Raw genomic sequence first — 23,009 nt, 5'->3', positions numbered from 1 at the left:
TTCCTTTCTTTCCTTTCTTTCCTTTCTTTCCTTTCTTTCCTTTCTTTCCTTTCTTTCCTTTCTTTCCTTTCTTTCCTTTCTTTCCTTTCTTTCCTTTCTTTCTTTCTTTCTTTCTTTCTTTCTTTCTTTTCGTTTTTGGCCAGGGCCAGGTTTGAACCCGCCACCTCCAGTATATGGGACAGGTGCCCTACTCCTTTGAACCACAGGTGCCACCCCCTGCCCACTTCTTTATTATTATAGTAAAATTGGTATTATTATCACAGCCCTGAAATACTCTCACCTAGCCACATGTTAATATTAAGAGAAGGCATTTGACTTTGGTTGAATGAATGAACGAATGCCAGGACTACTGGATACAGTGTCCTCTGCAGAATGGGCACACTGGGCCATTGCGGCTCAGAGCCAGAACAAATGAGGTGTTATCTCACTAACTGTCGACACAGATTTGCTTCTCTTGGGGGGAGGAAGGAGGACTGCAGACAGAAATCTCTTATCCTGGCACCTTTTGTCACTGTTTTGCTGGGAGCTAATCTCATCTGTGAGTGACGCTGGAGTTAACCCAATCTCTCTATCAAAATCTGGCTCCAAGAGTTGTACTTGACAGAGGAGCCTGTGCCCTCCTTGTCAGTGTGAAACAAGCACCCCCCCCCCCCGCTTCAGTGGGAAGTAAACCTCCTGCCAGGTGACATCTTGATGGTCAGGTAGGGTGAGGCCATGCCTGTGAGTTTTCAGAAGACCCTCATGCCAGAGTTCCAGGCTTTCAGTCATGATAGTCTTGTTCTGTTTGAAATAAATAGCATGATGTTGATCTGATTTTAAAAGAAAGTAAATTCATCTTACTTTGTATGCAGAATACACAGTGCCTCCCTTGGGGTCTTTAAATCTTATCAGTAAGTTCCTGAGATAGGAGTGACCGGCAGAGCTCCCAGATGGGCCACATGGCCAGCACACGACAACCTTGGATGCTCACCCACTGGCTGCTTGAGGAGTTTCAGTCCTGTGCGAGGATGGCAGGCCACCCTGACCAACAGCATCACTCTCCTCAGGGCTTAAAGTCAGGTGAATTCTGGCGAAAATGCCACGTAGTGTGAACTGTGTCTGCAGGTGCGTGCCAGAGTCCCCTCGATGGCTGTTATCACAAAAGAGAAACACTCAGGCGATCAAGATAATGGAACACATCGCCCAAAAGAATGGGAGACTGCCTCCTGATGACTTAAAGGTGACAGAGGCAGGAAGAGGCTTTCTCATGCCACTGAATCTGGGGGGTGGGCTCATGATTCAGAAGATGCCTCTGGGGCCGGCTGGGAGGCAGTAGGGTCCTTGGCTCTGGTGCTTCTGGAGGTTCCCAGGGACACTCTGCTCACTGCAGCTGGGACAGTGTTAATGCTCTGACCACCCCGCCAGGTGCTCTCTCTTGAAGAGGATGTCACAGAGAAGCTGAGCCCCTCCTTTGCAGACCTGTTCCGCACGCCTGGCCTGCGGACGCACACCTTCATCCTGATGTACCTATGGTGAGCCCGTCCCCTGCACACCTCCCAGGGCTGTGGCGGGTTTTCCCAGACACCGGGGTGCAAATTCAAGATAGTGGAATACTTCAAATGGGAAAAGAGAAGGGTGAAAGGGGATTTTAACATAGCTGTTGAGTAGCCAAAGAAATATTTCTCCCTCAAGAATTGGATAATGGGGACAAGGCTTGGATAATGGGTACAAGGCTTCTTTTTACTAAGAAGGACGAGAGGTCACCTGTGAGATGGGGGAAGATGATGAAGGGGTTCCGAGGCTGGCTCAGCCCACGCCGTCTCCCTGCTGGAAGCAGCCAAGCTGTGACTTGCTGTCAGAGGAGGAGTGAGAGCTTGGTGGCTCTTGTTGCTTTCCAGGGGGACGTTTCCTCCTTCACCTCTAAAGACCAATGGCCCCTACCTGTGCATTGATCACCCACCAGTCAAAAACTCACCCACATACCCCTGTGTACTCTGGACTCTGCATCTTTTCCCAGTTGCCATGAGAGGAGGAATCTTCCCCGCGCCCTCAGGAGACACTGGGTCAGCTCCTCAACAGAAGGGCTTTCTCCTCAACCTGCACCCTGGGCCTTCTCCCTACCCCGGAGCCACTCTGCTTCCCACGACACTGGTCTGCCCTTGCACAGAAGGCTCGACTGTAACAGAGTTGGAGCTGGCAGAGCGTGCCCGGCTCATAGCAGCCCCTCGGTAAATGTTTGCTGGAAGTTGAATGGGGAACCAGTGCTCCACAGACTCTAGCCAGACTGGTTCTGACTCCCCATCCCCCACATGCCTCAGTGTTTGTCCGGGGGTCCCGGGCCCTGAGCCTTTGCAGACAGCTGCTTACCTGGCAGATTTTCACAGATATTCAGTATTGCATTCAGTGACGCCCTTGGGGTGGAGGCCAGGACCACAGCTGAGGAAATATCATTTGCTGGGGGAGCCTGCTTAGTCCCTGCCCCTCCAAGGTAGTGTTGAGACTCCTCTGTGCTCTAACCACCCCCCATGGACCTTTGGTGAATTCCGTCAGCTGTGTCTTGACAATATCTCCTGAATCTGCCTGTAGCTCGGTACCTCAGCAGGGCCCCAGTATCTCATCTCCTGCCCACGTGGCTGCAGGTGCCTTTCAGCGAGTCCCTGGCTCTCACTCTGCCCCTCAGGCGACCCTGCGTAAAGGTGGCAAAGCAGGCCCTTGCCACTGCCTCTCCCCTGCTCATGCCCCCATGGTCTTCCTAATCCACCAAGGACAAAGCCGAATTCTCTTTGGTGCCCATAAGACCTTCTCCAGATCTGTCCCTGGACACCTCCTGCCATCCTATGTGACTCCAAAAGTGCCTTAACCCTCTGTGACTCGGTTTCCTTGTCAGCAGTGGGAGTGATAGTACGCATCTCCTAGGTGTGCTGGGAGAATTAGTGAGGTCATCTGTGTAAAGGACTCAGACCGGGGTCTGGTGACAGTACAGGAAATGCTCCATAAACACAAGTCGTTCCTGTTTCTGTTACTTTAATATGTACGTGCAATTCAGGGCTCTGCCGGAAGATGGCAGCCCTGCACATTTGTAACCTGGTCTGCAGCCAGGACAGTCAAACTGACGCCTTCCTTGTCTTACCTCAATCTCTCTCCCTGTAACAGGTGAGTGTTTCTGTTTAATTGGCTAAGTGGCCCGGTTGGGGCTGGGGGCTACTCAGGTTTAGCTAAAACCAGTGAGTTGTAGGCAAGTGCCGTCCTTGTTTTCTTGAACCTTTTCACTAGTCAGGAATTATTTAGAACTAGAGATTCCCAGGGCTTCCCTGTGCAAGGTTTTATAAAACAAGGAGAATTATTAATTAGAAATATCACCTGTGACCTCAGCTGTGGCACTGTTGGGCAGCTTGTATGCTGGGATAAGAATAACTTATTATCCAACAAAATCTCTTCTCACAGTATAAACACCAATACGATTATGAAAGGTTTTATGCTTCCAAAGTGTCCCCCAAAAGTGACACATAGGATGCTCTAAATTTTGGCCGGAGTGAGAGTGGTTTAGCTGGGCCTAACTGAGCAGTGTTGCACATTCTGTGAGGTCGCTGTGTTTTCCTCCAATGTGTGTTTTGGGGGTAGGACTGGGTGCAGGAACAGTGTCCACCTAAGATGTGGGGGAGGGAGCGCCCTGTGCACTTGGAAAGACTCTGCTCTGTGGGGCTCTGGATGACTTTGGGAAGGTGGTGGTGATGGTGATGATGATGACAGTAAGAGTTCCTCTTTACTGAGCATGTTTGATGGGCCTGCAACTACCGTAGGCACTTTTGTCCGCTAACTCAGTGAGTATTCACGACAAACTGATATGGTGGGTGCTATGTTGTTACTGTTCCATTCAAGGATGAGGGAACTGGCTTGGTGCCCGTAGCTCAGTGAGTAGGGCTTTGGCGCATACACCGAGGCTGATGTGTTTGAGCCTGGCCCAGGCCAGCTAAACAACAATGACAACTGCAACCAAAAAAATAGCCAGGCATTGTGGTGGGTGCCTGTAGTTCCAGCTACTCGGGAGGCTGAAGCAAGAGAATTGCTAAAGCCCAAGAGTTTGAGGTTGCTGTGAGCTGTGATGCCATAGTGCCTACTGAGGGACAGTGACATAGAGACTCTGTCTCAAAAAAAAAAAAAGGCTAAGAGGACTGAAGCCCAGAGAAGTTAGTTAACCTGTTCAAGGTCACACAGCTCACCGAGCAGTCTGACATCTGAACCTTCTCCCTTTCCTACTGCCCCCTCTCTCTACCTCTTGGAGTGCTGGGTGAGGTTGTGTTGAAGTGCCCGGTGCAGGGCCAGACACCTCAGCACCCAGCAAGCAGCAGTGGCACATCATGAGCATACTGTAGGAGACATGGGGGTGTCTCCTAGAAGTCACACTCTACATCCATCATGAAGGACATTTCCCGACTTGGAGTCCCCTCTCCTCATATCTCTCTAGGACACTCTGTATCACGTGACACACTGCCGCCCTCCAGTGGTAGGAGGCTTCTTGGTAACTCTCTACCCTTCCGCAGACCTTGCCTTTGACTGGAACTCCCCTTTTTGCTCAGGTTCTCCGGCTCTGTGGTCTATCAGGGCCTCATCATATACACGGGTGCCACCAGTGGGAACCTCTACCTGGATTTCTTTTACTCTGCTCTGGTTGAATTCCCTGCAGCCTTCATCATTCTCGTCACCATTGACCGCGTTGGCCGTCGCTACCCGTTGGCTGTGTCAAATCTGGTGGCAGGCGTAGCTTGCACCATCATGATTTTCATCCCACATGGTGAGTTGTCCATTTTCATCATTTTCCAAGAATTCAAATCATGGAAATGGTGTTGTCACTCTTTAATAAGCCTTTGGGACAAGAACAGAGGCAAAGTATTACTTTAGTCTTCAACTATTTTTTAAATTTTAAATTGAGGTGTAACATACATGTGATGAAAAAGTTAGAACATGCCCTAGACAAAGACACAGGACACGTCCAGCACCTCACAAGGTTCCGTCCTGCCCCTTCCCCATCAATAGTCCCCAGCCCTCGCCAACAGTGCTGCTATCCTGACCTCTATCTCTGCAGATCAGTTGTGACTGTTCTTGAACTTCAAATAAATGCACATTTTTTGGTCTCTAATCACACTCCTCATTGCACCTGTGAGATTCATCCATGTTTTCACATGAGAGTGTAGTTTGTACTTTTTAGAAATTATTATGCAGCATTCATCATTGTGTGAGTATCATACTTCGTAACCATTCCACTGTTGACTGTCACTTGCACAGTTTCCAGTGTGTGCCACCCCTTGGCACTGATCCATTCCCGCCCTTGTCTCTTTGGTTGGTGGACACCTTCCTTTCCCTTGGGTACGTGTCCATGAGCGTGTTGCTGGTCAGAGGGAGGCAGAGGTTCAGCTGTAGCAGACAGTGCCAAACAGCCTTCCAAAGGGGTCGGACTGTTCCCCGCTCGCCAGTCACATGGGAGAGTTTTGATTGTCCTGTGTCTTCCCTGACCCTTCTCTTTGCAATGGTGGCCATTTTGGTGGGTATATGCTTTCGTCTGTGGTTCTTACAATCCCAGATAAACCAGGCTGAATTTAAATTGAAAGAGGTTAACTCTCCTCAGTTTTCATTTGAGTCCACACATTTCCTTTCACATTCATTGTTTCTGGAAATGTTGCTAAAGCAACACAAAGGCAGATTTGCTACTATCTCAGTTCTTACTGCCTGTGCAGTGATTGCCCCTGTGGTTTAATGAATCACTCCGGCAGGCTCTCGAGCAGGGCCTGGTGCAAATGTCCCGGGGAACCTGAATTCTCAAGACTGGGGCTGCACAGAGCAGGCTAGAAACACAGAGGTAGAAAGGACAGAGAGGACGGGAAAGGAGGCAGAGTGGATCTGAAGCAGATGTTTCCCATTTTCTCTCCCATCTCCCTATTTCTGGAATCTGGGGCAAGATGTGTCAAATGGGAAGACTTTTCAAAAGTGACAGCAGTGGGTGCCAATAGAGGGTAACGGAGGCCTGAGCCGGTTCAGTCCTCACCTGGGCAGAGCTCAGGCATCATCCCCTCCCCAGGAGCCTCCTCCCGGCATCTGTGCTCCACTAGCCTCTCTGTCCTATCACGTCACACACAAGTCATTCACACTCCCCCAGGAAGGGCCCGCGGCCCTGCTACCAAGCATGTGACTGGCCTGCCTCTGGGTTCTAGGATCTCAGCAGTGGGCAAAGCAGAGAAGATCCTGCCCCATGGAGCTGACATTCTAGAGAGAAAAAGAGAAGGATTGGGAATGACAGGTGTTAATTCTTTCTCCAGTGGGCAGGGGAGGCCTTAGGAGACCTCAGTGAAGTAGGAAGGAGCCGTGTATAAATCCAGGCAGAATGTTCCTGGTGTGAGGACCTCAGGGTGAGGGAGAGTGTAGCACTGGAGGAACAGCTTGGAATCCTTGGGATTCGATCATGTGAGCTGGCAGGGAGTGGGCAGGGTGTGGAGTTAGCAGGGAGAGAGCCAGGCATGGACTTTATTCTTTGGAAATCACTGCTCTGAGCAGGGGGCTGACTTGACCTGACTTCAGTTTCAAATAGACACCTCTGGCTGCTGTAACAAGTGGCTCCAGGGGTGCAGAGTGGAGATAGGGCCAGTTCTCTGGGGTCAGGGGTGCTATGGACCCTACTACATAATAATCAAAAGCCACTTTTTAATAAATTCCATGGTACCAGTGGACATTGGACATGTGTCATTTCTAAGTCTCATGACAACCTAAAAGCTGGGTATAGTTATTTCCACTCACAACTCAGGAAACCAAGCTGAGATGAAGAATCTTGTTCTTTCTTCTGCATGGTGGACTCTTCTCAAATGTGTCCAGAGTCTCTCAGGACTCAGTTTACTGATCCAGGATAAAAGGTCAGCTAAGGCAGCCTTCTGGGACTAGCGGCTTAGCAGTCAGGTACTACCCACATGGCACAGTCCCCCACTGACCACACTCTCTCCATGCTCACTTCCAGACCTACACTGGCTAAATGTCATCGTAGCCTGTGTTGGCCGAATGGGAATCACTATTGTGGTCCAAATGATCTGCCTAGTGAACGCGGAGCTGTACCCCACCTTCATCAGGTGAGTGCTGGGAAGGGCTCCTCCTGGGAGCTTGCACCGGCCAGGCTCTGTGAGGACCAGCGTTCCTCCCAAGACACCCCTGAGGGTTGGCTGATCAGTCTACATGCCACGTGGCATTGATAGTTAGGAATTCATGCTCAGATAGAGGTGCTGGACACCAAAGAGGAATCCACCCCTAAACATAGCAGGAAATACGAAATGACAGAGCAGTCAGGTTGTGCTCAGTTGAGAGGGCATGTGCAGGGAAAGAGGTAGCTAACACGGAGCAAGAGCCCCGGGCGGGAGGCGGGAGGCGGGAGGCGGGAGGCGGGAGGCAGGAACACGGAGTTCTAACCCTATCCTTAGAGCTAACTCATCGCGCAAATTCCAGAAGCTCCATCGACACCTGCGACCTCATTTTCTTTCCTGGCACCCATGGGAGCGAGGCACACAGCATTTCTAGACCCGAGGATCTGTTTAGCCCTTAAATTTGTTCCTGAGCATTATGTGTATTACACCACTTTGCATATGAGGCAGCTGAGGTTTAGCAAGGCAGAGAGATAATCCAGTGGTCACGCCGCTAGAGAGCGACAGAGCTGGATTCAGAACCACATCTTTGTGGCCTGAGGGCCTGTGTTTTTGGCATCATAGCACATTACTGCTCTGCAAACTGAGGAACTTAAACACAAATTATAATAAAATACATACAACATAAAATTTTAAGCATGAAATCCAGCAGTTAAGGCCAATCATACTGTGTGCTGCCAACCTCCAGAGCTCTTCACCATGCGGAAACAAAACTCTGGACCCCAAACCCTTCCCATTTGCTCCACCCTTTGGCCGACTGCAGCCTCTGGAAAGTACGTATTTCTGTCCCTAAAGTTTTACCTTTCCCAGAATGGCTTGTAAATGAAATAACATGTCATGTAGTGTTCCGTGTCTGGCCCCTTTCCCTTAGCATAGTGGGAGTCACTCACCTTGTCACACCTGTCAATATTTTGCTACTGCTGAGGAGTATATTTCAATGTGTGAATGGACCACAATTTGTTTATCCCAGGAGTGGGGAACCTGTGGCTTTAAGGCCCTTAAGTGCAGCCTTTCGACTGAATCTAAATTTCAAAGAACAAATTCTTTCATTTTTTTTGTAGTTTTTGGCCAGGGCCAGGTTTGAACCCGCTACCTCTGGTATGTGGGGCCAGTGTCCTACTCCTTTGAGCCACAGGCGCTGCCCAGATTCTTTCATTTTTATTAATACATTTTTGTTCATCTTTTGTATTTTTATTTTATTTTTAAAGTGAACGTATTTAAAATATCAAAGAATAAAAAATAATTGTCAATGAAATAATCCTCCCAGATTGACCAGCATGATTAGAACATTAGTGAGTCAGAAGGGCTAAAGTGACGGCTGCTATGCTCATGATTTAGTCCTAACTTCCCCCACTTCACCATGAGGCTGGTTGGCAAGAGTTTATGGGGTGAAGTATACCGTCTGTTACCGGCTTTTGACAACGGTACACTGTGTTTATGTTTAAAGTGGAAATTGTGAATAGTTGCACAGTGTTTTTTAACTCTGTCTGCCTCAATGTCCATCATGTCAATGATGACCAAGAGAACAATGAAGGAAGAAAATAGATATTTTAACAAGGATTGGGAATAACAATATTATCTTGTTTCTGCTAAAGATAAGATGATTTGCTTGCTTCGTGATTCTGCAATATCAACATTAAAGAAATTCAATGCTCATCAGCATCTTGCTCATAAAGACCACAGATATTATAAGATGGAGAAGGGTAAAAAGTTGTATCACAGAAATTAAAAGATGAAAAGCAAAAGGAAAGACAATTCTTTCGAGCAGCAATAGACCTGGAAATAATGCCCCTGATGCAACTTATAAAGTAGCTTATATACTTGCAGAAAAAGGAAAGCTGTTCAGTGATGTAGAAATTGTGAAAGAATGCAATGTTAAAGTTGGAGGATGCTTAGACCCTGATAATGTTTCGGGTACAGACAACTGCCTTTTCCAAGGAGAACCATACCAGATGGCCTGCACAAATTAGCCTTCAACTTAATGGAACAACTCATGCAATACTTCAAAATGAAAATATATATTACACAGTTGTTTTGGATAAATCAACTGATACGACTGACTCAGCCCAGGTTTTATACTTCATTCAGGTCATAGAAGAAGATTTACTTTGTTATGAACAGTTACTCACTTAGGGCCCTCTTGTGAACAGAACATGGGGAGTAGATACCTTTCAACAGCTTTCAAGATAAATGTCATGAAGTTGGACTTAAATTTGGTAAATTTAGTAAGTGTATGTACAGGCAGTACACCTTCCATGACAGGAAAACATGAAGGGTTTATCACATTAATTAAAAATGTATAAATGGCCAAATAATCTCATGTCTTTTCACTGTATCTTGTATTAGCAAAATGTCTGTGCTAAAGCTACTATTCTAAGTGACACTTTGCAGCAAGTCGTGAGTACCTTTAACATGGTATCAAAACATGGCATTGTCGATTTTGTGAGATCCTGAAGTTGAAGGATGAGGTATCAGTGTGGATTTTCCATCTCATTCTAAGGTGTGTTGGCTATCACAGGAATAGGTATTAGCCAACATTTTATGTCTGAGAGAACAGATTGTTACATTTTATGCAGAACAGAATCAGCAATGTGAATCATTGAATGATTTCAGTAGAAATGCTGCATTTTTGTGTGATACTATGTGAAATCAAAATGGATTGAATATTTCTTTGTAAGGTAAAACTAGGTCTATATATGACATGTGACCAATAAATCCAAAATTTTGAAAACAGCTTTTTTTTTTTTTTCAAAACACTTCTTCAAAAGGAAATTTTGGATGGCCATTTTCTACAACTGGCAAAGATCACTGATGAGCAGGGTGATATGTACAAATTGTTTGAAGAATAAGTGAAAAGTTCACTGACTTTGAGGATCCTGACATCACACTCAAATTAGCATTTCAGCCTCACCTAGTTGACATCACCAAGGCACCTAAAGAATACAGATGGAATTGACAGAGCTCTCCGTAGATGACATTTTAAAATCATTATTTTAAAATGATGGAAAGATCCAGTAGAAATATGGAAAAATACTGTAAAATGCCCACACCTTTGGCAGCATGCCCCCCAAATGCCACCTTGCTTATCAACCACTTATTGTTGCAAATCTGCATTCTCCTACCTCACCCAAATCAAGAGGCCTTTCAAGTCACAGATGACTGATACCCTTCCAGAGGATCAACTGAAACTGTGGACTCCCTGCTGCAACCAAATAGTCAAATGCTTTCCAACAAAAAGCAGACACACAAAGTCATTAAAAGGTTAGTTAACTTTAAAATTAACTAGTGGTTTTCATTTTTTGAAATTATTAAGTACAGAGTAGTTAGATTGTTACAAAACAATGTACCTTTTTAGGTATACCTAATTGAAGTCTCTTGAATGTGGCCTTATTTGATTACAGCTAAATTAATGTGGCTTCCAACACAGTTTGTCCATTACCAGTCGAGGTACATTTGTTTCCAGTCTGGAGTGATTACAGAGCTGTCATAAAGGTTCAGGTGCAAGTCTGTGAGTGGACACACGTTTTCATTTCTGTTGGGGAGAAACCTAAGAGTAGGATTTCTGAGCCACATGGGAAGGGAGTGTTAAATGAGAAGAGTCAAACTGTTTTCCAAAGTGGCTGCTGTATTCTGGCTCCCCCACCTGCCAGGAGGGGGAGCTCCAGTTGCTCCACGTCCTCAGTGGTGGTTGGGATTGTCAGCTTTCTAAAAGTTGTTCTGGGAGGTAGTGGTATTATTGGGACTTCACTTTTTCATAATTACTAAGAATGTTGAGTGTCTTTACATGCATTTACTGCCATCTGTATTTTATTTATTTATTTATTTATTGAGAGAGTCGCCCTCAGTAAAGTGCTGTGGCTTCACAGCTCATGGCAACCTGAAACTCTTGGACTTAAGTGATTCTCTTGCCTCAGCCTCCCGAATAACTGGGACTACAGGTGCCTGCCAAAACTTAGTTGTTTTTTTTTGAGACAGAGCCTCAAGCTATCGCCCTGGGTAGAGTGCCATGGCATCACAGCTCACAGCAACCTCCAAATCCTGGGCTTAGTCTCCCAAGTAGCTGGGACTACAGGTGCCCGCCACAATGCTCAGCTAGTTTTTGGTTGTACTTGTCATTGTTTGGCAGGCCTGGACCAGATTCAAACCTGCCAGCTCTGGTGTATGTGGCTGGTGCCATAGCTGCTTGAGCTACAGGTACCACTCCCAAACTAAGTTTTAAATGAAAATAATTTTAATTATAAAAGTAACTACTTTATTTAAATTTTAAAAATAGCCATTATTTTAACTTGGCCCTTGTTAGAATTTGACATATCGTTGTAAACTCCTTTCTTCCTCCGTATAAACTGCTTCTTCTCCCCTTCTCATCGCATCCAGGGTCTCTAAGAACCATTCCAGCTCCCAGTCTCACCTCACACCTGCACGAGGCCAGAAGACATGAGCATGACCCCAGTTTTCTCTTTCCTGCCAGTTCCGCCATTAGGAGGCCATGCCTAATGGCCTCAGATTCTCATTTGTAAAAAATTGCTTGGACTGAGTACCAGGAGATGAAAGCAAATGAAAGCAAAATCTCTATATTTGGCAGTTCTGAGCCCTGAGTCTAAAACAGCCAGGCCAAACAATTCCATTGTCATGGCCACTGGACCCAAGAGACTGACTCAAAATGTAAACCGTCAAAGGTACTGAGCGCCTGGCTCTCTATGGAGAAAGGCTAAGTAAGCCCCTCTGAGGAGCCCTGCTCCACTCCCTGTATAGAGGGCCTTTGCGACACGGGTTCCCCGTGATAGGGAGGGATGCTGGACATCCAGGGAGAGCTCAGGTGAGGCAGTCATGCAAGTCCCAGAGTTTTTAATTGATTGAATAAATCCTAAACCACAGGGAGGGACAATTTCTATTATTTTGTTACTTTTTAATCACTCCAAATTCAAATGATTTCTATTTCAACCCTTTTGGCCTTGGCTTAGTTCATGGGAAGCTTCAGGGTTGGACAAGTAGCCTCTGACATGAGCATCTTGTGCTATAAGAGCATTCACTAGGCATCAATACCTGCTACCTGGTTTAAAAATGATTTATTTTTATCTCCTCACTATATTTGAGTTTCTTTTTTAAAAGGTAAATGAATTTTATTTATTTTTATTTAAACCAGGCAAACTATTATTGATATTATTATTCAGTCAAATATAACACATTTTCCTACAAATATCTGCGCGATGAGCTTCTTGAAAACAGGGACCACGTGTCATTCTTCTCTGCATCTCATGAAACTGCTCTTCAGCTGGACTAACCAATCGCTGAGTGAGTAAAGTACAGTAGAACCTCCTGCGTTGACCACCTCCCTAAGCTGACCTAATTTTCCTAGATTGGAGTGCATCACACGTACTCAGTGGAAGTTACCTATGTTTGCCACCTCTGTATGTTGACCGGTTTGTTACACAGGTTCTGCTGGGTTACAAAAACCTGCATTTTAAATCAGGGACCAAGTTAGTTACCTACTTCCCCTAGCTTCTTTGTGTTTATTGATATTTCTTCCTTTTTTTTTTTTTCAGTTTTTGGCCAGGCCGAGTTTGAACTGGCCACCCTGAGTGTATCGGGCAGGCATCCTAATCCTTGAGCCACAGGCACTGCCCAATATTTCTTCCTTTTTAATATTTATTTTCTTAAAACAGTAAAAAATAATGGTGTCTTTTCTTGCTCCTCTAGCTAGTAGGAAAATGAGAAAAAAATGCAAATGCCATTTTTAAAACTAGGTTAGCCCATAAAAACAACATACAAGAGAAAGGGCTGCCTAATGTGGTGAAGTCTAAGGGTCTGAGAAGATTCCAGAAAAGGCACCTCTGACAGCAAATGGTAGACCAGGCCAGCAGTTTTCCTAAGTAGAGAGCACACCTTGAAGGGGGCAGCCAACTATCCCCTATTTTTTTTTTTTTTTAGACAGAGCCTTAAGCTGTTGCCCTGGGTAGAGTGCTCTGGCACCACAGCTCGCAGCAATGTCCAACTCCTGGGCTCAAGTGATTCCCCTGCTTCTGCCTCCCAAGTAGCTGGGACTACAGGCACCCACCACAGTGCCTGGCTATTTTTTGGTTGCAGCCATCATTGTTGTTTGGCGGGCCCGGGCTGGATTTGAACCCACCAGGTCCAGTGTATGTGGCGGGTACCTTAGCTGCTTGAGCCACAGGCACCGAGCCACCATCCCCTATTTGGAGGAACAGAATGGGTGTGTGGGCTGGAGGTGTAAGTTCCCTCCCCTGATGTCACATGGCTGAAGGTGAAGTGGAGCAGCCCAGGCTGTAAGAGAAAACAGGAAGGGATGTCCAGACAGTCACCACTGAGAGTGGGGAGGAGAGCCATTCCACACCGTCAGCCCCTGTCCATCTGGAATAAGGAAGCTTAAAGCCCCTAATCACGTACAACCTTGGTCACAAAGAGAATTTCTATAAGCCCAGAACATGGTCTCCTTCTTCACAAACCCTTCTGAAAGTGATTGATACAGGAAGAAATCACAGTATTAAAAGATGAGTTGCAAATAAAAGACGACTCACTCAGGAGCTGTACAAACTTGAAAACAAAAAAGGAGAAAAGAGCAGAAAAGCAAAAGGCAAATGTGTACTCACCAGGAAAAGATCTTCACCAGGAAAAGATCCTCACCAGGAAAAGGTCCTCACCAGGAAAAGATCCTCACAGAGCAGAAGAGCCTTGTAACCAAACATACACTGAAGAATGAAAAATATTAATAAATAAGCCATCTCTGCAAAATCAGAGTCTGGAGCAGAGGTGGAAGCTCCTGGGGGACTGCGTGGCATGACAATAGAAGTTGAAAGTGGCTCAGGAAAGAAACAGAAAAAAAAAAAAACTTAACAACTTAAGAAATTCTTGCATTTAAGAAATGAAAAGCAGTTTGAAAGCCATACAAAGGAGAGTATAGTGAGGGAACCCCCAGACCGGGCTAAGAGCTGCAGAGTGAGAAGGAAACAAGCAAAGGGTTTACAAGAAAGTATATGCAGGGGGGCAAAAAAATGTATACACATTTTAAGAAAGGAAAAATTGTATTAAAATTGTAATAACCATCGTGTTTGACTTCTACAGTTAAAAGAGATGTAAGGTATAATATAGACAATAACAAACATTATTGGTATATATTGAGTATTACAATTGTAATAGTTTTTTTCTTTCTTAAAATGTATATAAATTTTTTTTGGCACGGCGTGTGTGTATGTACATGTATATATGTTCACCAATATACTATATATATCCCAAAGAAGATAACTAAAAATCTTCAAGAAAACACCTGAAAATAAAAGACTGCTCGAATCTATAAATGGACATGTGCAACAGGAAAATGTTACCCAGTGAACAAAATTGACATGTTTTCACTAAGTTATTAAACTTCAAAGTTATGAAAAGACTGATCAGGCAATCAGGCTGACGGTTGCAGTCACCCATAGAGAGAGAAAATCAGATTAGTATCATTCAACAAAGACAGTAAAACAATGCCTGCAATGACCTCAAGAAAAGAAAGTGCAACCCAGTGAATTCTACTGAGCCAAATTCTCATTCCTATAGAAAAGCAATTGTTAATTATTTAAAAAATATTGCAAAGGCTATTTCCTAAGAACCTTTCCCAAAATAGTTGTTAGAGAAAAATATTCAGTTAACATAGTTAATACAGTGAATGGAATAATATGTCAAAATTATTGATGATAATCATTGAATTTTAGACTAAAAGAAATGCCCTTTTGACTATAAAACAGAATGTAAGTTTCATGAATCTGACAATAAAGAAATGTTATAATTAACCAAGATTGAAAAGAGAAGGAAGAGGAAACGTTGGAGATAGTGTAATACACTGATTTCCTCAAATAAGTCTGCCCTCAGAAACTGACAATTTAAGGAATATTATAGGTATATTTGAAGATATAGAGGCAAACACCAATAATGATGTTAAGCAGGGCATGGAGGAAATGGTTTGAGGAGGAAGTAGAAATATACTAATTTTGTAATTATTCATCACAGGAAATTAATCAATATCTAAAGGAATAAAATATTGTATTACCTAAAGTTATAAAGGTAATCATTTGAATGAAAATAGAACCTTTCCAAATTATCAGGAAAAAATACATGTAACTAACACATTGCAAAAGAAAAGAAACCAGAAACAGTAAAAAGCAAGACATAAAAACTCATGCTAGAACTAAGACCACATGTTTCTGACATTTCTCAACTCCTCTGTTGGAAAAGAAGACGACGACTCCCTGACTTGATTACGAGCAAAACCCAGAATATGCTGCATATCTGAAGTACAGCTTTTCTTCAGAGAGATTAAAAAAACAAAGAAGGGGCAAAAGTATACTAGGCAAATGCAAACAAAAATTATAAGAGTCAAAATGTTATTAAAATTGAATTTATGGAAAAAATGTAATGAATAAGACAAAGAAATCCTTGATAATAAAAAAAGAAATCTGGGAGGTGCCTGTGGCTCAGTGGGTAGGGCGCCAGCCCCATATACCGAGAATGGCAGGTTTGAACCTGGGTTGGCAGCTAAAACAGCAGTGGCAATTGCAACAAAAAATAGCCAGGTGTTGTGGCGAGTGCCAATAATTCCAGCTTCTCAGGAGGCTGAGGCAAGAGAATCACTTTAGCCCAAGAGTTGGAGGTTGCTATGAGCTGTGATGCCACAGTACTCTACCAAGGGTCTCAAACAAATAAACAAACAAACAAGAAACAAATCTACAGTGGTTTCAAAGGGGAATTTTATAGAACATTTAAAAAAAGAAAATGCCAATGTCTTGAACATTCTGCCTCTCACCATGGAGCCCCCTGTGCTAAAAAAAAAAAAAAAAAAGAAAAAGAAAATGCCAATGATAGTCAAACTGCTTTAAATCATAGGCAAAAGAGGCTATTTTCCAAAATTTTAAAGTAAAGTTAGCATAGTATCAGTACCAAATAACAACAAAGACAAAGGCAATAAGAACATTGTAGATAAATATTATCTAAGATATTGATTTTTAAATTCTTTTTTAAAACTGCATATTGTAAATGTTTAATTTTATAAGTTTAAATGTAGATATACAAACAAAACCCTAGCCACAGTCAAAATAGTTAACATACCCATCACCCTTCTTTTTTTTTTTATTGAATGGTAACTATGTGATTTGTAAATTCTAAACAATATATCATCAATCAGTGGAGCATATTAAAATAATAATATACCATGTCTAAAATGAGTTACTCCAGGAGTGCAAAGATGGCTCAATATTAGAAAATTTAATAGTGTGATTCATGCTAATAAATCAAAAGAGAAAAATTCATACTATTATCTTCATAGATACCAAAAGACATTCAATAACATTCAAATTCTATTCTTGTTTTAAAATTTTCTAAGAGATCATATAGCCAGTTAAAATGAGGTCACTGGGGAAGGGGTTGGGAAGGAAATATAAATTTACTAATTTTATAAGCATTTATTGTAGGGAGTAAGAAATTACCCAATGGTTGGAACAGTAGAACCTTAAAAGTAAGACCTAAAAGGATATTTTCTGATTTATTATTCCTCATTTAACCATGTTTTTGAAACAAAGCTCATGATTATTTTTAGGAATACGAAATCCTGCACTATATAAGGTAAAATTTACAATGGCTGGCATGCAATCAAAAATTAGAAGGCACATAAAGAAGCAGGAAAAGAGAACCTATCTCAAGAGAAATGAATCAATTCAACTGACCCAGAAGTGACCCAGAATAAGTGCACAAGAAACATTAGATCAGTTATTATGGGTATATTCTGTATGTTCAAGAACCTAGAAGAAAGATCAAACAAACATGTCAAATAGAGACATGGAAATATATTAAGCTGCTAGTGGTGAAGATACAACGTTTGAGATGCAAACTGTACCATATGCGTTAACAGCAGATTCAACATTATAGAAGGGATTAGTGAACTTGAAGACGGCTATAGAAACTGTCAAGAATAGAACACGAGAGAATCAATGAGCTGTGGGATAATCCCAGTACATGTAATTGGAGTGTGTAAAGGAGAGCAGACATTAACAAGGAGACAGAAAAAGTATTTGAAGAAATAATGGCCAAAATGTCTGCAAATTTGATAAAACTACATGTGCACAGATTGAAGAATCTCAATAGTTTCCAAATACAAAAGCATAAAAAAAGGCACATTATAAAAATATTAAGCCTTCTGACAAAAAGGACACATCACCAACAGGAGCAAAGACAAGACATGACAGAAAATTTCTCATTAGAAACAGTGTAAACAAGAAGATGGTGGAACAACCTTTTGTAAATACTGAAAGAAAAAAAAAACCCATACCAACTTACAATTCTTGACCCAGCAAAAATATCTTTCAAAAATAGATAGAAAATGAAGACTTTTCAAACATACAAAACCTGAATTTATTACCATTGCATTCTAGGCAGTATCAGTCTTTAAAGTCTTTTAGAAAGAAGGAAAACACTATTCGGTGGAAATATGGATCTATACTCTCAAAAATATGAAGAACACTAAAAATGGTAACTACATTGGGCAAATAGAAAGAAATAGATACTTTTTCTGTTTATTTACTTTAAAAGACAGTTAACTGTTTTAAGCAAAGTTAAGCAAAGTTTTTCTGTTATGAGCCAGCTAGCAAATGTTTAGGTTTCATGGGTCACATATGCTCTCTGTTGCATATTCTTTCCTTTTAAGAAAACCTTTAAACATATAAAAACCAATCTTAATTTAAAAGTCCATAACAATGCTGGATTTGACCTGTGGGCTGTAGTTTTCCAACCAAAACAAAAATAATAATATGTTATACAAAGGCTGGGAGGGTAGAAATGTAGTGAACTACTATAAGGTTCACATACAATCCACAAGTGTTGTAACATCATCTGAAGGTAGACTGTGATGAGTTAAAGATGTGTGCTTTAAACCTAAAGCCAAAGTTAAAAAACATAATAGGTATAGCTATTAAGTCAACAAAGCAGATAAAATGGAATCACTCAGAATACTCAATTTATAAGGAGGCAGAAAAAGAGGAAAAGGGTAACAAAGGACACAGGGACCAAAAAGAAGATAAATAATAAGATGATATAGTTAAAACCAATCATATCAGCAATAATAAGAAATATGAATGATCTAAATACCCCAGTCAAAAAGGCAGAGACTGTCAGATTGGACAAAAAGGGTAAGACCCAACTACGTGCTGTCTACAAGGAACTCACTTTAAATATAAGGGGAAAGATAGTTTAAAAGTAAAAGAAAGGAAAAGGATATTCCATACTAACATGAATCAAAAGAAAGTTAAATAGGCTATACTTTTATCAGACAGGATAGATTTCAGAGTAAAGAATATTCCTAGGGATTGGGAGGGTCATTTCCTCTAGGTGGTTTCTCTACAAGTCCCCCTTCTAGCTGCCTTTGTCCTCCATTCCTTAATGCCTCCTATTAACAAGTCCTGATCTCTTCATGAATATCTGGTCCCTTAGTGAAGTTCGTTCCCTTCCAGCTCTAAACATCTTCTCTGAGCAACTTATTAGGTGGAAAGAGAAAGAGTGACTGATGAGAGTTTAAATCTCATTTTTCCAGGAACATTCTCCTCTCAGCAGAGACCAAAGCTTTCACAGGAAAGAAACTTAAAGTTAGAATTTCAGTAATCAACCTTGTCTTCTTCAACAATTCCCAGTTTAGCACTAGAGTGTCTTTATCAACACTGTAAGTCTCCCACCCCCCAAAAGGTGCCAGTGCTAGAAGCTAGAATCCACTCCCTGACCCCTCCTTGGGAAGCTATGCTTAAGGACTGTTACCCTGCACAAAACATCTTTTCTCTGGGTCACAGGAACAAGGAACCACATTCATTGACACACTAGCTTACCCAAGAGCTCCAGTGGCAGATCCTTCATTGTAATTAGTCCCCCCTCCTTTCCTTTCTCCCACATATCTCCCCTAAAGGTCATTTCCTGGCCATCAGGGTGATGACTTGGTCAGTCAGTCTCTGGTACAGATTAGTTAAAACATCCCTCCTGGCTTGATCGCACACCCAGGGTCCTAGGGCTGGGATAGGCCCTGATCCTACTAGAGCCAGTCACCCCTAGACATTGTGCTTTCCTCACAGGTGATAACAGGTCATGGCCCTGGAGTGAGGTAAGAGTGAGATGTAGAGCAGGTCACACAGGTGGTTGTTATCTTCCTCTGGCTTATGGCATTTTTTCAGAAATTACATACTCAGAGCTCAAATTTTGGATATGTACAGCAGAAGGCTCTCTTCTTCAGTTGCATGGGCTATCGGTGGCTGATGCCAACTTTCACTCTAGCCCCCATGGCCCTCTGGGTTCCTACGCCCTGGACACCCATAGCTAGCTGTGATTCTGATCGTTGTGTCTGCCCTAGGACCAGGTTAACATCTGGAAAAGTGAATCACAGACATATAATCATTTTTGTCTCTGTATTTTATAGGAATCTTGGAGTGATGGTGTGTTCCTCCCTATGTGACGTGGGTGGGATCATAACTCCCTTCCTAGTCTTTAGGCTGATGGCGGTGTGGCAAGCCTTGCCCCTTACTTTGTTTGGTAAGACTTTGTGGATCATTTTTTATTTCTCCTTTGCGGCCTGGCAGTGAGTTCAGTGGCTGGTACAGCATGAGTACTCAGTAGCTATTTGCTGAGTAAAGGGAATGGTACCCCCAGTGGGTTTATAGAAGGCAAGGATGGTGTGTGCTCTTCACTTGTTTCCTGGCTCATTCTGTCTTGCTTTATGGGAAAGATAAAATGCCATTCCTAGGAGGTGGGTCAGAGATTTACATCCTATGCCTCTGGAATCCAACAATTCATCCTACAGAACAGAATTTGAGAGACCTTTTGGTTTAGTCTCCTGGTTTCTTATAAATTTGACACCAACTCTTATGTATTTAATATATAATTGCTGGGATCTTGAAGGTACTAAATTTTCACCCTTCTCCTGCATCTGGAGCTTAACAACTGAGAACAGACACCATGAGACGAGTGGGAATCCATGTTCTGTATTGGCTTGGTTATTGATAAAGTTGGATTAGAGAAGGAAGAGGGGACTCTCTCCCCAGACCCAGGCCAGGGGACCTCCAAGACCCTCCCTCCACACTTGGTGGAAGGCAAAAATGGCTGGTCATGTGCAGAGACCTGCCATGCCTGGGCACAGGTGAATGAATGAAAGGGGGAAAGAAGAAGGGGAGAGAGAATGGAAGGAGAGAAAAAGGGAAATAGAGAGTAACAAAGGGGCGCCCACGGGTCACGTGCACGTGTTGACTGCACTCTGTATGTTATCCTATGGATCAGTGCCCGCATTGCAAGTCCCCCACGACTTACACATCTGCACTGTAGAATGACATCCATCTATAGAAGTAACATGAAGGCAATCTTCCCTTTTCTTACTCTGGCATTTCTTCAGTTATCCTATTGTTTTAATTTTCTCTTCTAAATGTTCCTGAGAACTATTTTTTTAAAAGTGTCTTTCCCACCTGTGTTGTCTGGCAGTAATCACTTCTGTGGATGATGTTGGCTATGTTGGTTGTGTTCTAATGGCTCCATTTGCAATCCGTTTCCTCTGAAGGGGTGTTAGGCGTGGCTGCTGGAGGAATGACGCTGCTTCTTCCGGAGACCAAGGGGGTCGCTTTGCCAGAGACCATCGAGGATGCTGAGAACCTCCGGAGGTGAGGCTTCGTCATTTCCTCCTGTCATCCTCACCATCCCTGCCCTGCCGGGGAGGCACAGTGCTCTGGCTCCAAGCCTTACATCCTCATTCATCCTCTGTTCTCAACAATCTTCTTTGTACTTTACAATAATTACTTACCTCCTAGGCAGTCTTCTCCACTATACTGATTCTATAAACAGCAGCACAGTCTGCTGTCAGAGACTTTCAGCAGGAGACGTCAGGGAAAGTCGGGGAGTGGGTGCAATCACGCTCTAGCTTTGTGGAGTGTTCACCATGTGTACTGTGTGTAGGTATTCTCACCCACTCTGCCCAAAACACTGTGTGGTAACTACTGTGGTTATCAGAACCCTCCTACAGGTGAAGGGAATAATGACAGGTGCCCTCAAGTCACCAGGCTCTAAGAGGAGTGCTGACCATGAGGTGGCTGAGTCAGGCAGCAGTAGACGTGTCCTGTGAAGGCCCAGATGGTAAACATCCCAGGCTCTGAGGCCACAGCTCAGTCCTGCTGTGACATCAGAGAAGCAGCAGATAATACATAAAGAGAGGGGTGTGTCTGGAGTCCAGTCAAATTTTATTTGTGAACGCTGAAATTTGAATTTCATCTAACTTTTTAAAGTGTCCTAAAGTTTTTTCATTTTGATTTTTTCCAGCTATTTCAAAAGATAGGAAAGCATTCTTAGGCTCGTGGGCTGCACATAAACAAGGTGTAAGCCCGATCTGGGCCCAGGCTGTAGCGTGCAAGCCCCTTTCTTCTTTAGTGCTGCTAACCTTGCTTTCTTTTTGTTTCGAGACTTATTCCTGCGTAAGATTTTGTAACAGTTTATCGACATATTGATCGCTTATTTACTTATTTTAACTTTGACTTTTGTCTCTGGTTGCTACAGGAAAGGAAAGCCCAAAGAAAACACGATTTACCTTGAGATTCAAACATCAGAGCACCCGCGCACCTGAGAGGTGCTTTGCTGGGGACAGAGTGTCAGAGGACGGAAACGGAGCGACCCTCTGCAGAGACCCTGAGCAGCCCTCACTTCTCTTTGTCCAGCCTCCTTCTTGCCTACCGATAACAACCCTGAAGAATTGTTTAAATGGGCTTTGTCTTAATTCGGTTTCTTACTTTGAAGTCCTCCAAAGCCCTGGAGATCTTTCATCTGCTTGTCCACTCTAGTGAGAGGGGTTTGTACTCTTGGGATCAGGTACTTAATTATCTAATGTACTTTGAAGAATCGCTACTGTTTTTCAAGAATAAGTATTATTTTCTTTACTCTCTGAAAGACAATGCCTTCGCATTTGAAGGTATCTGCATTGGCAAAAGCACGTGACACGTGGATGCTTGGACAGTAGCTGGCTCTCCGTGTCTGTGGGTCCCAGAGTTGTTGATTCAACCAACCAGATGGAAAATGTTCAGAATAAACAGGATGATTTCACCTGCCCTGAACAGGTCCAGGTTTTGTTCCTTGTCAGTATTCCCTAAACAACATAACAGCTGTTTATACGATGTTTACTTTATATCAGGTGTCAAAATAATCTGGTGTGATTTAAGGTATGTGGAGGATGTGAGTAGCTATGATAATATGCAAATACTACACCATTTTATATACGGGGCTTAAGTATCTGATGATTTTAGTACTTGAGGGGGATACTGGGACCAAGCTCTAAAATGGTGGCTCTGCCAACAACCTGTGTCCTGGTCACATTTACACACATGTGGTGGAATAAAGTATGATTGTCATTCAAAGACCAGAGCACTATGATCATTTTAGGGAAGAAGTTTCTGCCACCTACGTTCCAGGAATATTGTATCCTTTCTCACGCATGGTTTTTGATTCTTGTTGGTCCTAGAAGGTGAACTCGTGTACCAGCTGTGAGATGTTACAGTAAATACATCAGAAGGAGTTCATTTTACGATTGGTGATGTGCTTCTTGAACCCCATGCAGTGATTTTGTTACTGGATAACACACAAAACAATTGTTTTAAAATTTCTTTACCTGTGAAACAAATCACAAAGATAACATTGTTGTGCCCACCCCGGGGGTCGCCTACCCAAAGACCACTCACAATCACGAATCGATGCAAAAAGCAAGAGGCAGGTTTATTGCTGGCGCGTCAGGGTTCCTCAGCCACAAGGGGAAGGAACCCCGAGAGGCTGTTACAAGCTGCTTTTAAGCGAAAAACTACATGCAGG

The 23,009-nt window shown here is 43.2% G+C and overlaps 1 protein-coding gene across 1 annotated transcript in view; it reads left to right on the top strand.

Annotated features, from left to right (window-relative positions):
• SLC22A1 (solute carrier family 22 member 1) overlaps nt 1–22,561 on the top strand; it is a 34,060-nt gene extending 11,499 nt beyond the window's left edge. The window contains exons 5-11 of the mRNA XM_003792429.3: nt 1,105–1,219; nt 1,405–1,511; nt 4,557–4,771; nt 6,980–7,088; nt 19,597–19,709; nt 20,725–20,824; nt 21,711–22,561. Of these exons, the coding sequence (XP_003792477.1) occupies nt 1,105–1,219; nt 1,405–1,511; nt 4,557–4,771; nt 6,980–7,088; nt 19,597–19,709; nt 20,725–20,824; nt 21,711–21,777 (826 nt within the window). The 3' untranslated portion in view covers nt 21,778–22,561. The remainder of the gene's footprint in view (nt 1–1,104; nt 1,220–1,404; nt 1,512–4,556; nt 4,772–6,979; nt 7,089–19,596; nt 19,710–20,724; nt 20,825–21,710) is intronic.
• The last annotated feature ends 448 nt before the right edge of the window (nt 22,562–23,009 follow it).

The sequence above is a fragment of the Otolemur garnettii genome, unplaced genomic scaffold, assembly GCF_000181295.1.
Source record: "Otolemur garnettii isolate 467f Iridium unplaced genomic scaffold, OtoGar3 scaffold00056, whole genome shotgun sequence".
NCBI classification, from domain to species: domain Eukaryota; kingdom Metazoa; phylum Chordata; class Mammalia; order Primates; family Galagidae; genus Otolemur; species Otolemur garnettii.
This window is presented reverse-complemented; position numbering and strand designations above follow the sequence as displayed.